Raw genomic sequence first — 19,014 nt, 5'->3', positions numbered from 1 at the left:
ATGAAACCTTTGTTCTAGAGATGCAAACAGTGCTTCTTAACAAAAAGTAAATTGCACTATTCCTATGTAGGGATAGAACAGCACTTGGTGTTTGGATGGCTCATCACTGGAGAAAGTACTTTGTCTCAGTACCACTGGATACACATACTTGGGGACAGATTTGTGAAGGGCTGTGGAGCAGCCACTCTTGCAGCAGCAAATAGCAGCCTGAAGCCACTCAGAACCCTGTGTCTGCTGTATAGGCTCAATGTGAGGAGTCTGACCTCTGAGAAATTGATTCAGAAAGCTAGCAAGCTGAATGAGATAGGTTAGGCACAAGGAGTGATTCCAGGGGGTGTCCTGTGCAAGGCTAAGAGTTGGACTTGATGATCCCTGGGGGTCCCTTCCAACTCAGAATATTCTGTGGTTCTGTGATTACATTATACTCCATTACTAACCCCAAATCAGCCACTCTCCTGGCAAACAGAGGATGTATTTTACCCTTCCAAGATAATGAAAGAACTAACTTGCCAATATTACATGGGTTATGGACAGGGAGTTCATGGCCAAAATGCACAAGTCATGCACCATGTTTGAAAGAAGGTGGAAGCTGCCTACCTTTGGGACAGGATCCTGGGAACTGTGGCACCTCTTCCCATAGCTCCACAGGTCTGAACTGGAGTGGGGTTACAGATCCCTTTTTTTGTGCTTTTTACTGGCTTGGTCACAAAAGCCTTCATGTCTGTTGATTTGCATACTTGTCAGTATGCAACCTAGTCATAAACATCATCTAAGAAGAGTGGGGTTTTTTTTGGCAAATCTCACTGTATTTCAAATGCTTTATTTAGTTAGCTGCGATGGGTGAAATACTGGAATTTTTCCTTATCAATACTGTCCTTAAAAATTATTTATGTACAGGCCAAAGAAATCTGTGAAGGCCACATGTCCCTCTGCCAGAGTGGAATTTCCATGAAATTAAGGGACACACACAAGTCTGCTTCCACAGTTTATTAGTACAAACAATGCATACACAAGACTGTATATTTGTTTGAAGACTGCAATAGATTTCTAATTTAACAACTCTGTAACAAAATTTAACTAAATTTGACATTTATGAAAATATAAATCTCTGATTGGGTAGGTTCTCCCAACAATACAAAGTTTACATAAAAACATTCAATATGATCTATTAGTTGCAAACCAGTTAGGAAAAATCATTCAAGTCACTTAATATACTATATTGGCTTGTACACTGAACATTCACACATACATTAAGTTCTAGCTTAGCATTCATTTCTTGGAAATTTGTGGTATGGAATTCTGATTTTAAAAATAAGATTATTCTGTTTAAATAATTTGAAAATATTTCCGTGGGTATGCCATCTTTAAGATATATAAGTAAGGGAAAATTTTCTTATGCTTTCAGATGTTGTCCAGTTATATTTACTGAGGAAAATGTAAATTTTTTTACAGCATTTTTCATTATTTCACAATTTCTGCCTTGAAACTGGTAAAACTGTACAAAAGGCTCAGAACAGTTTCTAAAGCAGAAAGTGAAGGTTGTATGCATGTGAGAGTAAGAAAAACCCATTACAAACTGGACTAAGAAGGGACCTGTTGACAGCCTTTACATTTAGTGGAATATTTCAGCGGGTTCACAAACAGTCTCAGAGTGTTTGGTCATTTGATCAGTATTTATCATGGGAAAGAAGAGAAACAATACTAAGGCAAATGTTATAAGGACTAATACATGGCATGTCTGAAAACTACCAGGATTACTTTGGAGACAGAGGAGATACTTTAGACTTTCTTACAACAAAATGGACAGCAATATTTTAACATAAAGAAATTAATGTCTTTAAATGTTCATCAGTAATGCTCCTTCTCTTTGAAAAGTTTTCATTGCAACCTGTACTACTACATACTATGAAGACGAAACATTTCCCCAAACCAAAAATAAAACCCCAATCCCTATACTTCCTTTAGAACTCAGGACTTTTATAATTTTTATCACAATATAGAAACCTGAAATCCCTGCATGCAATTTAAAAAAGAAGTTCTCATTCTGTTCATTGAGGTGAACAAATACTTGTTGCCTCACATGCTGACATGTTAGCAGCTGACTGGCACTTACTCCTTTCAGCCCAAAGATTAAACCCGATTAAAAAGAAAAATAAAAGTAGATATTTTTAAAATGATGATGGAATGTATCAAGTGTTCCAGGTTGGCAGGTGACATCTTGTCATTGCACCATCAAGCAGAAAAACACATTTTTGCTAGTGGGTATAAAGTTGACTGTTAGCTATAGACCCATCTAGGTGACTTGGAATATAAAATAGTGGTCTGACTTCTCACCAATCACTTAGAGCTTTAGCTCTAGTTAAAACAGTCTGCCAGCCACAGATATAATCACCTAACTTCTGTAATAGCATAACAATTTTGATAGTATTGCTAGAAATTTTTAATCAAGGCCCTGGTGAAATTCTGGACTAAACCTTGTATTCCGAAATTAAAAAAAACCCTGCAGCCCATTTGATTTATGTTTGCTTTTACGTTTACAGAAATGTAAGACAGGAAAAAACAGCTGGTCTGCCCTCTGCTGTTTCTATCTGTCTTCCAAGAAACACACTGATTTTTACATGAATTCAGAAGACATACCTAAGCACGTGTACTACTCAGATAAGCTTGCCCAGATGGTTGCTCAGTTGTCAGATGCAAAACTGTGTCTGCAATCTATGGCTGAGCACACTTTCTCGTAGCAGTAACTGTGTCTTTTGGTTGGTGTTGCTTCACTCACCTCAGCCTCTGTAACTGTAATGGGGCTATCCCTTGCAAATACTTCTGTTGATTCCCTCCAAATGCAGTCTGCAGTCACTTTGAAACTATAATTGTGACACTTTGGCCTAATCACTTGTGTTGCGTTGTTGAAAATCTGACGGCTGTTTGAAGTAGCAATTTTGATTTTCAGTGCAGCATCAACTCGATCCACTACAGTGTAAGTACCTATACTTCCATCATCAAATCCAATAATAATGTTTAAATGTCTCTGTGAGAGTGCAAGAAAAGTGGGAGTTTTATAAAGAGAGCAGGCACCGATGTTTTTGCCATCTGCTAGCCTCATTACAATTAAACTAGAGACTGCACCATTGTCATCATCTTCCTCCCCACGACAACAAATGTACACCAGGTAGCGGCCGTCAGGAGACAGCCTCTGCCGCCAGATGACACCCGGAGCGTGAACCACACGGAGTTTTCCGCTGTGTAGATCGAGCACATTGATGTTCTCATCACCACGGGTTATAATTCCTAGCTTCCCGTTTGGAGATATTTCAAAGTCTTCCAATTTTTTTAAGAAATTGGTAGGCAATTGTACACGTCTGCAGATGACTTCCTCTGTTAGGCTCCAGATGTTAACACTTTCAGTAGATGTTATAAATACTATAATATCTGGGCAGTCTGGTATCAACTTAATATCCACAATGCTTGCACCATCATCACAGCAAAACTTCTTTGTTATACTGCCTGTCCAGAGACTCACTGCCAAAACTTTGTTCTTTGCCATTCCAACCACAAATGTATTTGCAGTTGTTATAAATGCATTCTGTAAGGCAACTAAAATATTGCAAACCCTATGTCCCGTAGCCAGTCGCCAAACTCTGGATGCATTTTGCTCGCAGAGAGAGACTACAAACTGATCATTATGAGTAATCATTAGCTCTGAGATTTTTTGTCCATTAATGCGAAAGATATTTTCACCGCTGACCGTGTGCCATACATACTGGCTGCATTTATCATCTGATGTAACCATTATCTCTCCAGAAGAGGTCAGCACACAGTTTTCAACAATACCTTCATGCTTGAACACAGCTTCAATAAATCCAGTACTGAAGTTCCACTTATGGACAGAATCTGATCCATCCAACGTGTATATTAATTCACCTCTGGCTGGCAACACCAGTCTTTGGATGGGTTTGCCCGATTTGTCAATATTGGACATAGCAGTTATGATGTCTATATCCCAGATAGAAAGGACACCACTGGTGGATAAGGATAGCAGCATGTTATGATGATTTGATTTAATTAGCCTGACTATAGTTCCTGAGATTTCCTGTAAGCTTGCCATACACTGTCCAGTATCTCTTCTCCAAACAAAAATGGCTGAGGTATTTTCCATTGAAGCAATTATACAGTTGCCATTTTTGGATAACACGGCAGATATAAAGCGCTCATTGTGTTTAGCTCTAAACTTTTCAGCCACCTTCCACACACGAGTGTCAAGAAGTTCAATGCTGAGAGCCTTACAAATTAAAATTGCACTTTGGTCTTCAGAAAGTTCTATGCCGACAACTTCACTGTCTTCTCTTCTGCAGTCAAAGTCATCTGTAAGCTGAGGCTTTGCAATTTCCTCTGTATTCCAAACAGAGAGGCTACCCTCACTGTCCACCATCACCATTTCTTGGGCTGTGTCTAAAATGAGAAGGAATTTCACAAATCCACTTGAAAATTCAGAGGTCACAGTGGTCAGCTTCTCTCCACTGCCCAGGTGGAAAATGGTTGTGGTGTTCAAATACTGCCCGCAGAATGCATAGACTCCATCTGGAGAGCACTGCACACAGGTCACTTCGTACCAGCAGTGGAAGTGATAGAGAGGCCAACCGTAAAGCAGATCTATTACAGTAACATCTTTACTGGCCTCCAGCCAAGCAAGTGCATGGTTGACCGATAATGTAAATCCATTTATAAAACTGGAGTCCCCTGCAATTCCACAGTGTTTTGACCCCTTAATTTCCACCTCAGAAAGAAGACAGGAATTTATGTTATCATACACCAAAATAGTGTTGTTTGTTGTAGCTACTACAAGATACTTTTCATCAGAAGTAAGCTTCATCCCTAAGATAACAGATGGAGCTGTTGTAATTTGCCTCAGTAACTGGCGGGTTTCTACATCCCAAGTGCTAATGGACCCATTTTCTAAAGCAGCAATAATTGTGCTGGGATTAAATGTAGGCAAAATCTCAGTGACATGCATGCAGCTGGATGACAGCGGCAGACGCTCAGGGCTGTAAGTCACATCCATGGAGGAATGCAAAGGGACGATAGAGCAGTACTTGGGTCCATCCTTGTCACATTCTAGGAGGAGATGTCTGAGTTTGGGCAATGAACTTACAACTGGGAGAAGTCTCTGCTGCAATTCAGCGGAGAGCGAACCTGGGTATTTTACTACTTTGAACTTTATACTGCGGAGAGTACTGGCCAGAAACTTCAGCTCCTTTTCTTGAGAGTAAGTGTAAGCTAGCTCTATGTCAGAAAGTGCTTTATCAAACTGCCCTATTCTAATCATGGTGTACAGCCAGCTGAAGTTCATGATCACTCCGTACAGAAGGTCATCAGTTCTTCCACATCTTGTTAAGTGATGAATAAGCTCTGTCATTTTTCTGTGATTAATAAAAAAGATATCAGGTTCCAATGGGTTACACTGAAAGACCCAAGGCTGATCTGGAGCCTGCCTGTCAAAAGCTGCCTGATCCACGCAGTGCTTTTCATCCTTGTTCAGCCCTCTACTGCCATGGTCAGGACGACCACTCAGATATTGGTCATTGCTGTAAAAAGGTTTTCTTCGTCCACCTGACCAAACACCAAGGAAATACTCTGCCATGACTGTGTGCATTTCACGCAAGTCTTCTTCATTGTGCAGGTACAATTTCTGGGCAATTAGTTGCAAGTGCCTATTTGCCCAAAGAAGCAGCGTTACATTTTTCACCTGTCGCTCTATTAAATACCCCTGTAAGCCCTCCTTAAGTCTTGCAATGTATATATATGGAATTCTCAATGGGTTACTCTCTCTGACTCTCTCATTCAGTTCATACATAACACTGTTGTCAAGGGCTAAAATATCCTCCAGTTCCATTTCACTCAGGCCAGATTTGGACATAGTGATGTAGCCAAGTGCTCTTGACAATAGTCTTGACCCACACTTGTTTTCCAGTGACCAAAACAACTGCTCTATGCTTTCATGGACAGTAACGCAGAGGGAGGACTCATCCACATCCTTGTGAGATCGCCAGTGCCTGACCTCTCTGAAGGTTAAGTTCACAAACATAGGCAGTGTGCACTTGGAGAATGCCTCATTGACATAGATTTGTTGCCCTGATGTTACTTTCCTTTTAACTCGCAGCAGCTGATGTTTCAGTACTTGACTGCACATCTTTCTGTCCCTTGCAGTCAACTCAATGTAGTTGCTTTCTTCATGAATAAGGCACCTCAGTTTTTGCAGGATCCCATGCTTGTTTGGCAGTGTTGACAAAATTATCCGTACTGAACGTGGAAGGTGAATGGGAAGCCACCAGAGCTTTCTACCATCGTCACTATCTGTTAGCTGTTCTAAAGCATCAAATATAATCACCAGTGGCCTGTGAAATGAAGACTCATTCAAGAGATTTATGAACAAGTCCCGAAGGTCATGAATCTTTTTTGGGTAACTTTGTACGAGGCAGCGATAGTTGACTGCTAGCTGTTCACAAATGCTTTGAAGTATATTCTTCAGATCTGTACTTGTTTCTGTAGATCCCAAAAATCTTATAACTACCACGGGGTCAGAATCTGGTCCCATCTCTTCTTGCAACCAGGAATAGGCCTAGAATAGAGCATAATTTAGTTTATATCTCAATGAAGCACAGTAACAGAGTTTATTAATAGTGATAGTCTATATATGAATAAACATTTAAAAATATTACTGGTTGCGGGTGCACTGAATGAAATTAAAATCATATATCATCTTTGTTTAGCACAAAAAGGCTTACATCAAAGGGGACACGATAGAATGTGTTCCATAAATCCCAAGGTACTCTTCACAAAATCTGAGTCTCACTTTGAAACTGTGTAGAGTCTCTTATAAATAGACTTCCTTAGACACTACACAATGTCATCCTTGGTCAGCCACACCAGCCTACCACCTAAACCTGTTTAGCATTTATTCCGACTGAGTATAAAGACTTGTCTCTAGAGGACATGGATCAGAGTACAGATCCCTGGCCCACAGAACTTTGCCCTGGTGTACCTGTGAGTTTTTCTCTAAAACACTGCCACAAAAAAGAAGTGTCTATCTCTTGAAGTTTTCTTGGTTAGAGCACTCCAAGCCAGTGAGGAATGTAACTTCTTTACATCTTACTTCTTTAAATCTTCACAGTCTTTGCAGGCTAACACACTCGGTTCTACATCTCTTCACCTCACTTTATGGTATTTTACAGTATTTTAAAAGAAAAGCAGAACCAGAGTCTCTAGGCAGATTTACGTACTCAGATATGAAATGATATCTTGAGTTGCAACTCCCAATTTCATATATGCAGCTAATGTGACTCCACAGGAAGTAGAGACAGGGATTTTAAACAGTATTGTTCCTTTCTTCATTTCCTTCTGGCTGATATGGCTTTTTACCAGCTCACTATGCTAAATTCTCTGACCACCCTGCTGGGATCTCAAAGTTGGGACTGTCATCTGCAGAATTAGGTCTGGTGGTGCCAGCTTTGTCTTGTTCTGCATCTTGTATTGCCTTGCACAAAGTGTTTCATTCATTTCCCTGTAGTACTCAGCTCAATGACTTAAACAGCATACTCCAGATAAGTATGCATGGGTATTTTTGCAGCTTATTGCATATAGATTTGTAGCCAGTGTATTAGAATAATTCTGGAATAGTTTCTTATGAGAACATGAGATGGTATGACTTGGAAAGATGTACTGCATTTGTGTTCAAGACTAAAACCAGAATAAGATGTTTAGATGGTTGTGGATTCAGAGGGCCTCAGAGGAACAAGAAGGAAAGAGATCATTCTAAAATATACATGGTAAATTTGGAATATATTGATTCCTATTAGGTTTCTAAGAGCTTTGATAAACTATATTTGTTTTGGCTAAGCACATTATACAGATACGTTAGCATTGAAAGGTAATATTTTTCTGCACATGTGTACAATAATACGCCTAATATGCATGTTATTATTTTTATTTTATGTATCAAGGGCTGATAGATCTGTTGAGAAAAGAAACAATTAAACTAAGTTGGCCTTTACATGCAGTAATGCTCTCAACATGACCTCAGGATGTAAGATACTTATTTACCTTCTTCGCTGCTTCAGCTAACAGAAGAGTCTTCCCTGTGCACGGTCCTCCATATATGATAAGAGGGTTAATGTGTCCTATTTTTCTAGGTAAAACATATTTGTGAACGATGTTTAATGCCTCACATCTATATTCATAAAAAGTGGAGTATGTTTTACATAGCGATGAGTGTTGAAGAACTTCATCGTACAGCACGTCTGTCTCCGTGTCAAAATTCTGCTGCACTGTAGCTTGGATTATGTCAATCATGTCTTCATAGAACTGTTTGCCAAGTCCTTCAATGTAATGGCTCTCCACTTCTGGGGAGTAACCCAGTTTCATGTCACAGTGGGTGACGGAGGTGTACACTCTCAGATTGGACGATGCGACAATGGTAGGAATGAATTCATCCCTGAGCTTGATTAGTTTCTCATGGGCTTCAGGATCTCGTAGGAACTTCCCAGCTTTATGGACCACGTCCATGTATTTTCCCATCTCTGGAATTTTAACGAAACGCTCAATGTTGGCAATTTTCCGGATGTAGCAAACACACTTCTTTAGGAAAGCTGGTGTTTGTTTACCCAAGGCAAAATCAAGTTCATCTTCAATAGCTGGGGATGAAAAGAGAACACAGAGTCTCTGTCAACTTTTCTTTATAAACAGTTCAAGAACATGCCCTACCCCCAACAGGCAGACTCGATTGTATTTGTTCTCTGTAAATACAGAAAAAACAAACACAGAGAATTTGCTGAGTGCTTTTGTATGGGTTTTAGTCTCAAGCAAGCACAACAAACCTTTCCCCCCCCTTTAATTATATGAGAAATGCCAACAGAAATATATTTTCATATTTGTGGAAAGGTTGACAGAACAGACAATAAATAAATACATAGGAATTGTTAGTGTGAACTTTACCAGAGGAAAGATATCTCTTTGCCTGACTGTGTTTCATTTTTCCTTTCTCATACAGCAATTTCACTGCAGTCTTAAAAATCTTCTTAATCTCTTCTGATATATCTTGCCATTTGTTCTCATTCATTGAATTTGAAGAAGATTCCATCTTTTAAAAATATCCATTGTTAAAAAACAGATGTAATACATATACAACTTCAGAAAGCAGAAGTCTAATATTCAAGGCCAAAAATAACATGGTAACAGAGAAACACATACACTAACAAAAATCAACAAAAGATAAATATTTCATACTGCAGATGATCATATTGTATTACATTTGAGAATTTTAAGAGTTAGCTCCTTGGAGTATTTTCTAAATCCCTAGAGTAGGCAACTAATGCAATATTTTTCAAGAATAAGGCCAATAACACCTTTATAGAAAGAGGGTTTTGAGAACCAAGCCTGAAATAGTAATAAAGCAGCAGCAATACTGCTAAAATTATTGCTCCTTTAATGAGACGTAATAATGATAAAAATTTAAACTTGGATCTCAAAACTGAAAATGGGGTTCCTGGTACCTGTAATTAAGTGCCTTCTATTAGCTACCATATTTTAAAAATACAAGATTACACATGACATTATGATCACTCATTCATTGCTATAGTAACACTAATCTTAACTGTCATCAGACAGGAACTCTAATATAAATTCACTAATCCTTTCAGATGGTATCTTGCAAATGCCATGCTGGTGCTTTCTCTAAAGCAGCTAGGTCTCATTTACTGCTGGTGAAATACTTCAGGGGTCTCTAGTTTTCTTGGAGTCTCCAGGATTTTGTGGAAGCTCCAGGATATATTCCCTAGCAACTCTTTCTTGACAGAGCTGAGTATCTTTTTATTACTTTCCATAAGTTTATGAGATGTAAATCTGTGTTACATCTTTAAGTTATGTTACATCTACATTATGGCTTTAAGTTGGGAAAATCTTTTTTTAATTTACGTTATGAATATTAAGTCATTTAAGTTATGAACATCTTTTTATTTAGTCCTGTGTTAGTCAGTAGCTTCAGGAAAAGTACAAAGATTTAAGAACAAAAACCCCCAATAATGTGCACTCAAAATGAAGTGAAAACTCTTTTAAGGACTTCATTTTTTGTACACTAAAGTATGTCCTTAGGTATATACTGGATGTGTAGGAGGACAGAACTGAGCTCTGAGAAATAGATACAGTTTTTATCATCATCAATTAAAGACAAATGCCTGCTTAAAAAATGATCATTAACAGTGTTGAAAAAATCTTCTGTTATAATACAGTTAGTAAGTTAAAAATATGATATCTGACTCAGGACAGTGCTAAGCACTTGTTTGACAGGTTTTCTTCTATGGGGATAGAGGGAAGATGTGTATTTCCTCTGCAAGTCCTGTTCATTGAAATCTAGCATGTGCACAGTAAAAAGCAGAAGAACCTGAGCTCTCCATGTTACAATATCAGGGAAGGGACATCTGTACAACTGTCCCACCGGCCCTAACAGGGCACAGATGACCCAAGTTCACTTGCTCTATCAGAGAGTACATCAATGCAGGAGTCGTGCTCCTTGGTGCTTTGCAGCTGCTCCTTCCCCATGTACAGGAAAGGAGCACCACAGCAGCAGTTGTTCAGGTGTGGACAGGGCTGTAGAACCTAATTCAAAGACAACAGCAAGTGCCTGGCCTTGGGGACTGCCTGCTACTGTAAAGGACAGAGAAGAATTTCGTGAGCAGGAGGCTGTGACTTACCGTATTCTGGTAGTTCTTCAGCATTTCTGATTTTGGTCTGAGGTAATATGCTGGTGGCACTGCGTTCTCATCTCTGCAGTACCACTCTTCTAAAAGCCTTGTCTCTAGCTTGGCCTCTACAGCAGCATCCAGGATCATTTCAAATTCTGCTGACTCAACTTCCCCTGGTATTCGGATGTTCCCATACTTCTCTCCCAATAGGCCCTATGTAGTTACAGAAAAACAGGGATTAAATTTTTCTTTTTCATTCTGCAAAAAGCATCATCAGGATCTGAATTTCCTAAAAGTAAGTCTGGTAATGACTTTGAAATTACTGGGAAGGGAAAAGATACTGTGTGACAGGAATTACTGTTAAGGGTACTGTACTGAGCTATATTTTATGATGACTTAGAAAATTTCAAGTAGATGCATTGTCTCTCATGGTACTCACTAGTAGTAAAAATACTACTAGTATTTTTAGTACTAAAAAGAAGGCATCATAAAGAAATAATTAAAAAATACCCAATATACTTAGCATGGTATTGACTCATGTATTATTCAATTTCATTAGTCACAGGTTGAGATTATCCTCACATGCAAAAGCAAATTGACACTGTGGCTTGTATCAGCAAGGATCAGTGTTGCAGAACCTTTTATTCTTGTTGTTTTTGCCCCAGTAGCTGCCCATGGACAGTTTACAGACAGTTTACTGTCTGTAAACATTTTGTAAAAACATGATTATAATGTCCAACAACTTCATAGACAATAGTGTTATAGGAAATTACTGCAATCTTTTGACAATTTTTTCAAATTTGTGACCATCAGATCAATTCTGCATTAAGGACTTGGTCCACAAGTCAGTCAGAATTCTTACTTAATTTTAAAATGTGATTTTAAAAAATTCTTTCCTCATTTTAAATGTATTCAGGAAAGATCTCATGTTAATGAGAAGGAGAACTTAATGTGGAGAGGAACCAACAGTATCATAATCCTGATTTGAGTAAGAAAGGTCTCTTGGTAAAGTAATACTAATGCAAATGTAGTAGTGCCCTAAAAATGTGAGCATGTTTGTAAATAATATCTAAATATTCATTATTTTTAAACCACTTGTCATAATGAGAAGCTGTTTTAAACTCTTCCAGAAGAACATCCTGAAAATCATTAACTGATGATATGAAGTCTGCTTCACTGATTATAAAAGCAGGAAGCAGCAGGACACTTTGCTGAACGCAGCTATGCTGGCACACAGCACTCCAGTGGCTCACCATGGCAGATGCTGCAGCCCCAGAGCAGGCATCAGAGCAGTGCACCAACACCTCCTAATCCTTCCAGGGAAACCAGTCAGCTCAGACCACACCTGACATTGTGTAAACTGACCTGGCTGATTTTTGCCTGGAGCAGACTAGGGAGAACTCATGAACTACCCTGCTGGCTTTGATGGCTAGCACTTGGCACCTCCACAGAGGAGCACTGGCAAAGAGCTGGTGGACAGGAACAAGTCAGTGTCTGCCCACTGCTCAGGAGGAGCAAAGGAATGTAGAAATTGTGATAGTTCATACAGACCAGGATGCAGTTTCTGACAAGTCACAGCATCCAAGTCCTTCAAGCAGCTTCTCCAGTAGAGAGGCTTTGGGGGAAAGTTGAGTTTGCCTGGCTGCCATTCAGATCCCACCATAGCTCCATTCAGGGCACACATTAAGGAGTTGTGAGAATGGAATGAATGTGTTCAGCAACTAGAATTATATAATAATTAATTTAATGAAATAAAATGATCCAGTATTTCTATAATCTAAATTTATTTTTGATTTGTGATCGTTCCAGCTAGTAGCTCCCTTCAGAGAGGGCTACGTTGCTTCAAATAATGAGATAGATGGGGAAAATTTCAAAGCTTTTACTGTTTTGATCTATTCATAGAACCCTGTAATTTTGGAACTCTGAAGCTGCAGAGGTTAAACAAAATGCAGTATTATTTTCCTTCTTCATTCAAGTGAGGTTAATAACTTATATCATGGTGAATTGGAAAGCCTCTTCACATTCAGGTTGACATAGAAATCTCATAAATTTCTCTTAGAGGAGCTTTTACCTTATTTAGAAATTATTACTTAGAATTCATTAGGCTCCAATTTTTCTAAATGCAAGTCCAGTGGATTCAGTAGACACTTCCCTCAGCAAAGAGCAATAACTGGGCCCTTCATGAACAATACTAAAATGTCAACATTATTATGTCTGATTTTAATGCACTGCATTTAATCAACTAAATTTGTTTTGGAATTATTCTGTGTACTTTTCTGCTTTTCTGGTACAGGTTATGCTGTTCTCTCTTCACTGTACTATAGTTAAATAATGACTGGTTTTACTTTAAAATGAAAAGACAGGACTTTTTTTATACCTCTCATCTGTCATTGCAAAAGACATTATGTAAATAATCTTGTATTAGGGATTATCCTCCTGACTACTTGAGCAAAACACAATAAAAAAGAACTTTGACATGATCCAGCAAACCTAGCAAACTAAATACAGTGCTGAGCAGGTGTATCATTTAGAGCAGGGTCATCCCAGGCACTGCACTGCAGCTGTGTTCCACAGAAGTTAACTGAGTATGAATACCTGAATCAGTGTAATCATTTGAAGAATATTCTGGCAGAAAATTTTATGAGGTAGAAAACTCTTAATGGAGTCACTCCTGTGTTTTCTGATAACTTCAGACCAGCCTCAACCAGCCTCAGCCCAGTTTTACTGGCCCTTTAATGGGGGCATTGAAACAAAACTCCTCGTTTTACTGGAGAGTACAGAAGTGACTAGCACTAGTTTTCTGAAGGACTGTGGTATCACAGCCCAGCCTGGGAGCAGGATGCATGCTGAGTAAGTGCAGCTGTTTTCTACTGAGAAACTAATGCTCAAATGCTGGGTTACACCGCATAAACACACCAGGCTCCTGGGGAGCAGTTCTTCACCCAAATGCCCCTCCTCTAGATGCACTGCATGTTTTCCATTAGCAGTGGCACTAGTAAATAAAAAAAGACTATATGTATTTGCATATATACAAACATACAGACTATATGTATTTGCTGGAATTTTAATCCACTATTTGTTTCTAAGGCTGCATGACAGCCTTAGGATGGGTGCATTTGCAGGCACAGGTTGTGAAAACTGCATCTTCCCATGTCAGAGGTGAGGCTTGGAAGTACCTCCTTCCCTTCACTCTTTTGGTGTTATTCTGGTTAAATTGCTATCTATCTGTATAAATGTAATCTATCAGCGTACCACAAAGCCACTCAAACCTTAGAGGCCTCAGTGAGAGGCTCTGAACTGCACTTTTCCTTCAGGAGCTTCAGTGTCTGAACTGCATCCGTGTCAGAGGCTTGCAGCAGCCTCTGGAAATATCTGCCCCATCTCCATTTCCCTATACATTCAAGTAAATATAGATTTCTTCTTAGAAAAATGAAGAAAAATTAAGCAACAGGATTGAAAGTAAACAGAATTTCTCACAATCTTCATGTTGCTTCATACTTAGTCTGTAAACAAGAATTACTGCTATTTCAGATCCTTTTGAAATATATTATAGTACTCAACAGTAAGAACCCAAAACTTCAATTTGTGATAACAACATTGCAGCATTTTGATGATTATTATAGGGAATTATTTTTAAAGGGAACAATAATGTTTACACTGTGTTCACTATCAATAGACAGTTTTATATGCAGGCTCGTGAACCAAAATCTCCCACCTGATGAATCATTTTCCTCTAATAGTAAAACAACAAATTAAAAACTCATGAGATTGAAGGTGATTGAACTGTATAAGACAAGCAGGTTGACAAATGTATAAAACCCTCAGCAACCATTTGTGTCTAACAAAACTTAACAGAATTAGCACAGAGCAGCCTCAGCAGCGGCCTTGTGAGATTTCACAGAATCACAGAACGGGTTAGGTTGGGAGGGACCTCAAAGATGATCTACTTCCATGTCCTCAGCCTTGGGCAGGGATACCTTCCAACAGACAAGGCTGCTCAGAGCCACATCCATTGTTGTTCCCATCAGGAGTGCTTTGCTGAGGCTGAAATCACAATTAAATGAAGGTTAAAAAACTACTGTCTGTACAATGGGAAGTATTTTTCATTCTAATGTTCTTGGTATGGAAAGAGATTGAAATTATAGGTGCAGTCCAATAATGACCAAAAGGAGGAAACAAAGAAGATTTAGATTTGATCTTGAGATATGAGGGATTCACATGGTATGTTGTATGATTAGTTCAGACATCATCACTAAAATATTCATGAATTCTGATGCCATACATTATCTTAAAGCAGAACAAGCTGAAATTTTAGATGTATTTAATTCCAGCTAAGATATTTGGTGGTAATTTTAATAAAAAACAACTGTCAAATAACAGCACATTATATTAATTACTGATTGGTTTAATTAATCTTTTTAAAATAAATTATATATTGACATCTGCAAATGAAGCCATTTGAGAAGTCAGATTTGTAATGTTTTATGGAGTGGTTTCAGGTACTTGCCAACTTAAGAGCAACAATTTTTTTTGCCATTTTGCCAACAGAGATCTTATTAAAGATCTTTTGCTGAGTTACTTGGAATCAGTCCTTTGTCTTGGTGTTTCTGAAGACATGGGACACTGAAGTGCATACATACGGCCTCTGTCTCAGAGCAGCCCTGGATTTTTGAAGCATAAGCATTCAAGAAATCATCTTTGAAGGAATCAAATCTAACCACAGCTAATTTTTCAACTTAATATACCTCCTTGTGTACAGGACTAAGCACTCCCTAAACAATTTGGTTTTGCAAGATCCATGAGAAACTACAAGTATGACTGTGCCCACGGAACACAGGAATTAAGTGCAGGGAATCACGGCTAGGCCAGGACTCAGAGCTGGGACAGGTATGCAATGGTTAGTCATTACCACATAGTGGAAGCTGGTTTTTCCTAATTCTCAGCTCTGTCCTTCTTTCTGAAACTGCTCACTACTGAAGGAGGAAAGCCCTGACCCCTTGTGATGACATCCTGAGTGACTCACATTTCAGCCTGCTCAATTAATATACACTTATTCAAAGAGGAACAGCTCCATTAGGAGAATGAGTATCTCACATTATTGAAGAGGTGCTCAATGCTTCACACTGCAGGCTGAAATTTGGAGGGATTTAAGTGCTTTTAAAACACTGTGGGGTATTAAGTTCATCTGTTGTCAGGGACTGGGAAAGGCTGGTCTTACTGATGTCCCAGAGGTGTCCTTCTACCCTTCCCAGGAGAGCTGTGGATTGCAGTCTGGATCATGCCATGCCTCAGCAGGAAGCCTCACACAGAAATCTGGTGTAGCTTGTAGGCAACCACCTGGAGCAAGGCATGAAATAACAAAGCACATCCACGGCGCAAAAGCCCAGTTTCAAAACCTGCCCTGAAGTAGAAGAAGTACAAGTCTGTGGCCACCAGGTATAAACCCCACTCATCAGGCCTCAGAGAGTGAATGATGGGGTCACAGTCACACATCAAAGGCCCTGCTACTGCAGCTCCTTTCTGTGCAAGCAATCTCATAGCATTGAACATTAGCAACTGAATATTAACTGCAACAGAAAGGTGGATGTCATCTTTCTACGGTCTGCAAACTAACAAGGGCTACAAAGTCCTCCAGATCCCCCTCTCCCCTATGGTCACTTACTATTCATTGCTTTCTGTTTATCCTGGGGTTAGAGACCTAACTCCCCCAGCCTTTGCTTCTAGGCTTCCTCCCTTTTGTAGTAAAATCTTTCTTATGAAATAAAACCTTTCTTTCCTCTTTAAAGCGTACATTTCAGTCAAATAGCCATTTTTTCTCAGACAAATACACTTTTTACTGGGATGTTCACACACGTGTTAGCTGGTAAAATGTATATTACTATGCAGTGGATCAGGCTTCTTTAGACAAAAGAGACACATAAAGAAAAAAAGTAAGTGAAATATTGACACTTATATTTAGCACCAGGCTTCAAAGACCTCAGATTTAATCCAAATATTTTTTCTAAGAAGCATACTTACTGTACTCAGATTACAGTACCCTTCAATTTCTTTCAGTTGGTATATTTGTATGTATGGAGACAGAATCACTTCAGCATCACTACAAGAAATGCTCCATTGTTTTTAAGTCTTCCTTTTTACATGCATGCTGGCTACATTCCATGTCTTGTCTTTCATACTGAATTTAGAGGTGGTCAGACAGCACATTTGCACATGCAAACCTGTCCAGGAAGCTGTTCAAGTTAAGGAAGGCACACAGAACTGTAACATGTCAGCATGTTTATCCTCCTTGTCTGCAGAAAAGTGGGCTTAGCTGATATAACCAAATACACAGTAAACCACATCTTGAAAATCTGAAACAAGTGGTCAGGATACCAGTTTTTAAAGGCCTTTTATTTAACATCCCATCCTCAGAAGTTTAGTACAACTACAGCTCTTTCTGGTTTCTTGCAAGTATATGATAACTCTGTTCTAACAGTATCCTGTAGAAATCACTTATATGATATAGAATGTGCAGGTCCAGCCAGACATATTTTTGGGGAAAAAAAAAGAAAATTAAAATAACAGGATTAGCTGGGTCCTTGCCTGCCAGGCCTTGAAACCAAGAATTTACTACCAAAAAACAAACAAAAAAAAGAATGTCCTATTTTATTATTTTTTATAACTTAAGGGAACAATAGCCAACTTATTTCAAATGCAAAGCAGAAATGCTAATGGCTAAACAATAGTGAATCATCAGATCTAAAGCCAGAAAACTATGTTTACTTCAATTTATCTCAATGGAATATACATGTTATTGCTTGTTAGGGCAAACTCCAAGCTGTTGTACCAGAAACTGAAACCAAAGTGAAGAAAGCTGTAATACTATGCTTAAACTAAGCCAATTTTTAGGAAGCTGGAGTTCCAGAGTAGCTTGTGCCCAGGAGATGTCCTGAAAATAACTGCCTCTACTCTTTTTTATTGTACTTCTAGCTGCAATGAGGTACAGTGTAAAGACCTCATGAAAGAAACACAGGGACAATGTCCTCCAAATAAATAAATACATTTTTTGGCTCTTCTTGCCTATCAAAGGAGAAGAGTTATGTTGCACTGGTATTAAGTCTCCCCAAAATACTACCACTAGAAATTAAAAATATATGAAAAAACCACAAAAATGTCATAATCTCTGATTTCTGGGATGTACAGGTCAAAGTGTGTTTGAGAGCAGCATTTTTCTTCTCTGCCAAGAGCTGTAAGGCAGTGCAGCTAATCAGACAGAACATTAGAGCTGCTGCAGATCTCCTAAATCCTCTTTCCTAGTTTTACTACATCTCAGTATAGAAACTTTTAAGTTCCTGATATTTTGCCACTGACTCAGACTGTCTATCCATAAAATAAGGCTAGTGATAACTTGCAAAATAAGCCTTTTATTTTGAGTATTTCTATTTTGATATGCAAAGGATGTGTATTTATGTATCAGCAGCAATGGAACTGTTATTTTACACTGTTTGTCCTTTTTAGTTTTTAAGGAAAAAATGAAACCACAGGCAGTATCAAGCATTTTCATTTGCTTTTTCATTTCATTTGCTTCAACCTATCTCTACAGGTTGAAGCAAATGAAATGAAAAAGCAAATGAAAATGTGAATAAATAGAATTAATTTTAGAACTTCAGCTGACTGTAGAAAACACAAGAAATACAATTTTTAATTGAAGTTGCTGAAGCAAATAGGAAACTGAAGGCATAATAAAGACGTTTCTGTACTGAGAATTGTTTTCCCACCTTTCCGGATATATATTTATGTTCCCTGGCTTGACAAATACTGCAGTGTGTTATTTCACAGAACCCTGCCCTAATTTCTGTTTTCCCTTTTTCCCTGGAGGCACTGCAGGAGCACCCTGGGGGGACTATATGAGTATCAGAAACTCAAGACAGGTCTTGGTTTCAGTTTAATGAGAAACAAAAAGGATTGTTGAACTACCTTGTAAGAAAACTGACTGCAATTGGGACTGGAAGGATGAGGTGCAAGTGCTGAAGCGTTTTGCTGTGAGTACAGCTCCTGACATAAGAGGTGTAGAAAAGAAGAAAATGATGGTGAAGTTTCTTGATGCTTGACCTGTCTTTCAGAAAACTAGAATGGCAAAACCTGGCTGTAAATGACCCAATTCCCTCAACTCTGAACTTCACCCACAGTGAGTATTTTTAAATCTCAAAGCTTTCCCTAGTGGTAGGGATGAAATAAGGATAAGTAATTTCTCAGGACATAGTGTGTAGGAGCTACCAGTCTATCATACAGAGTGAATGTGCTT

General features: G+C 38.7%; 1 protein-coding gene across 1 annotated transcript in view; it reads right to left on the bottom strand.

Moving 5' to 3' along the window:
- Positions 1-978: 978 nt before the first annotated feature.
- Positions 979-19,014, bottom strand: part of NWD2 (NACHT and WD repeat domain containing 2) — a 51,267-nt gene continuing 33,231 nt past the window's right edge. Inside the window, exons 4-7 of the mRNA XM_030947530.1 lie at positions 10,740-10,943; positions 8,986-9,130; positions 8,095-8,684; positions 979-6,613 (exon numbers count right to left, since the gene is read on the bottom strand). Of these exons, the coding sequence (XP_030803390.1) occupies positions 2,681-6,613; positions 8,095-8,684; positions 8,986-9,130; positions 10,740-10,943 (4,872 nt within the window). The 3' untranslated portion in view covers positions 979-2,680. The remainder of the gene's footprint in view (positions 6,614-8,094; positions 8,685-8,985; positions 9,131-10,739; positions 10,944-19,014) is intronic.

The sequence above is a fragment of the Camarhynchus parvulus genome, chromosome 4, assembly GCF_901933205.1.
Source record: "Camarhynchus parvulus chromosome 4, STF_HiC, whole genome shotgun sequence".
NCBI lineage: Eukaryota > Metazoa > Chordata > Aves > Passeriformes > Thraupidae > Camarhynchus > Camarhynchus parvulus.
The sequence above is the reverse complement of the archived record's forward strand: the minus strand, read 5'-3'. Positions and strand labels throughout refer to the sequence as shown.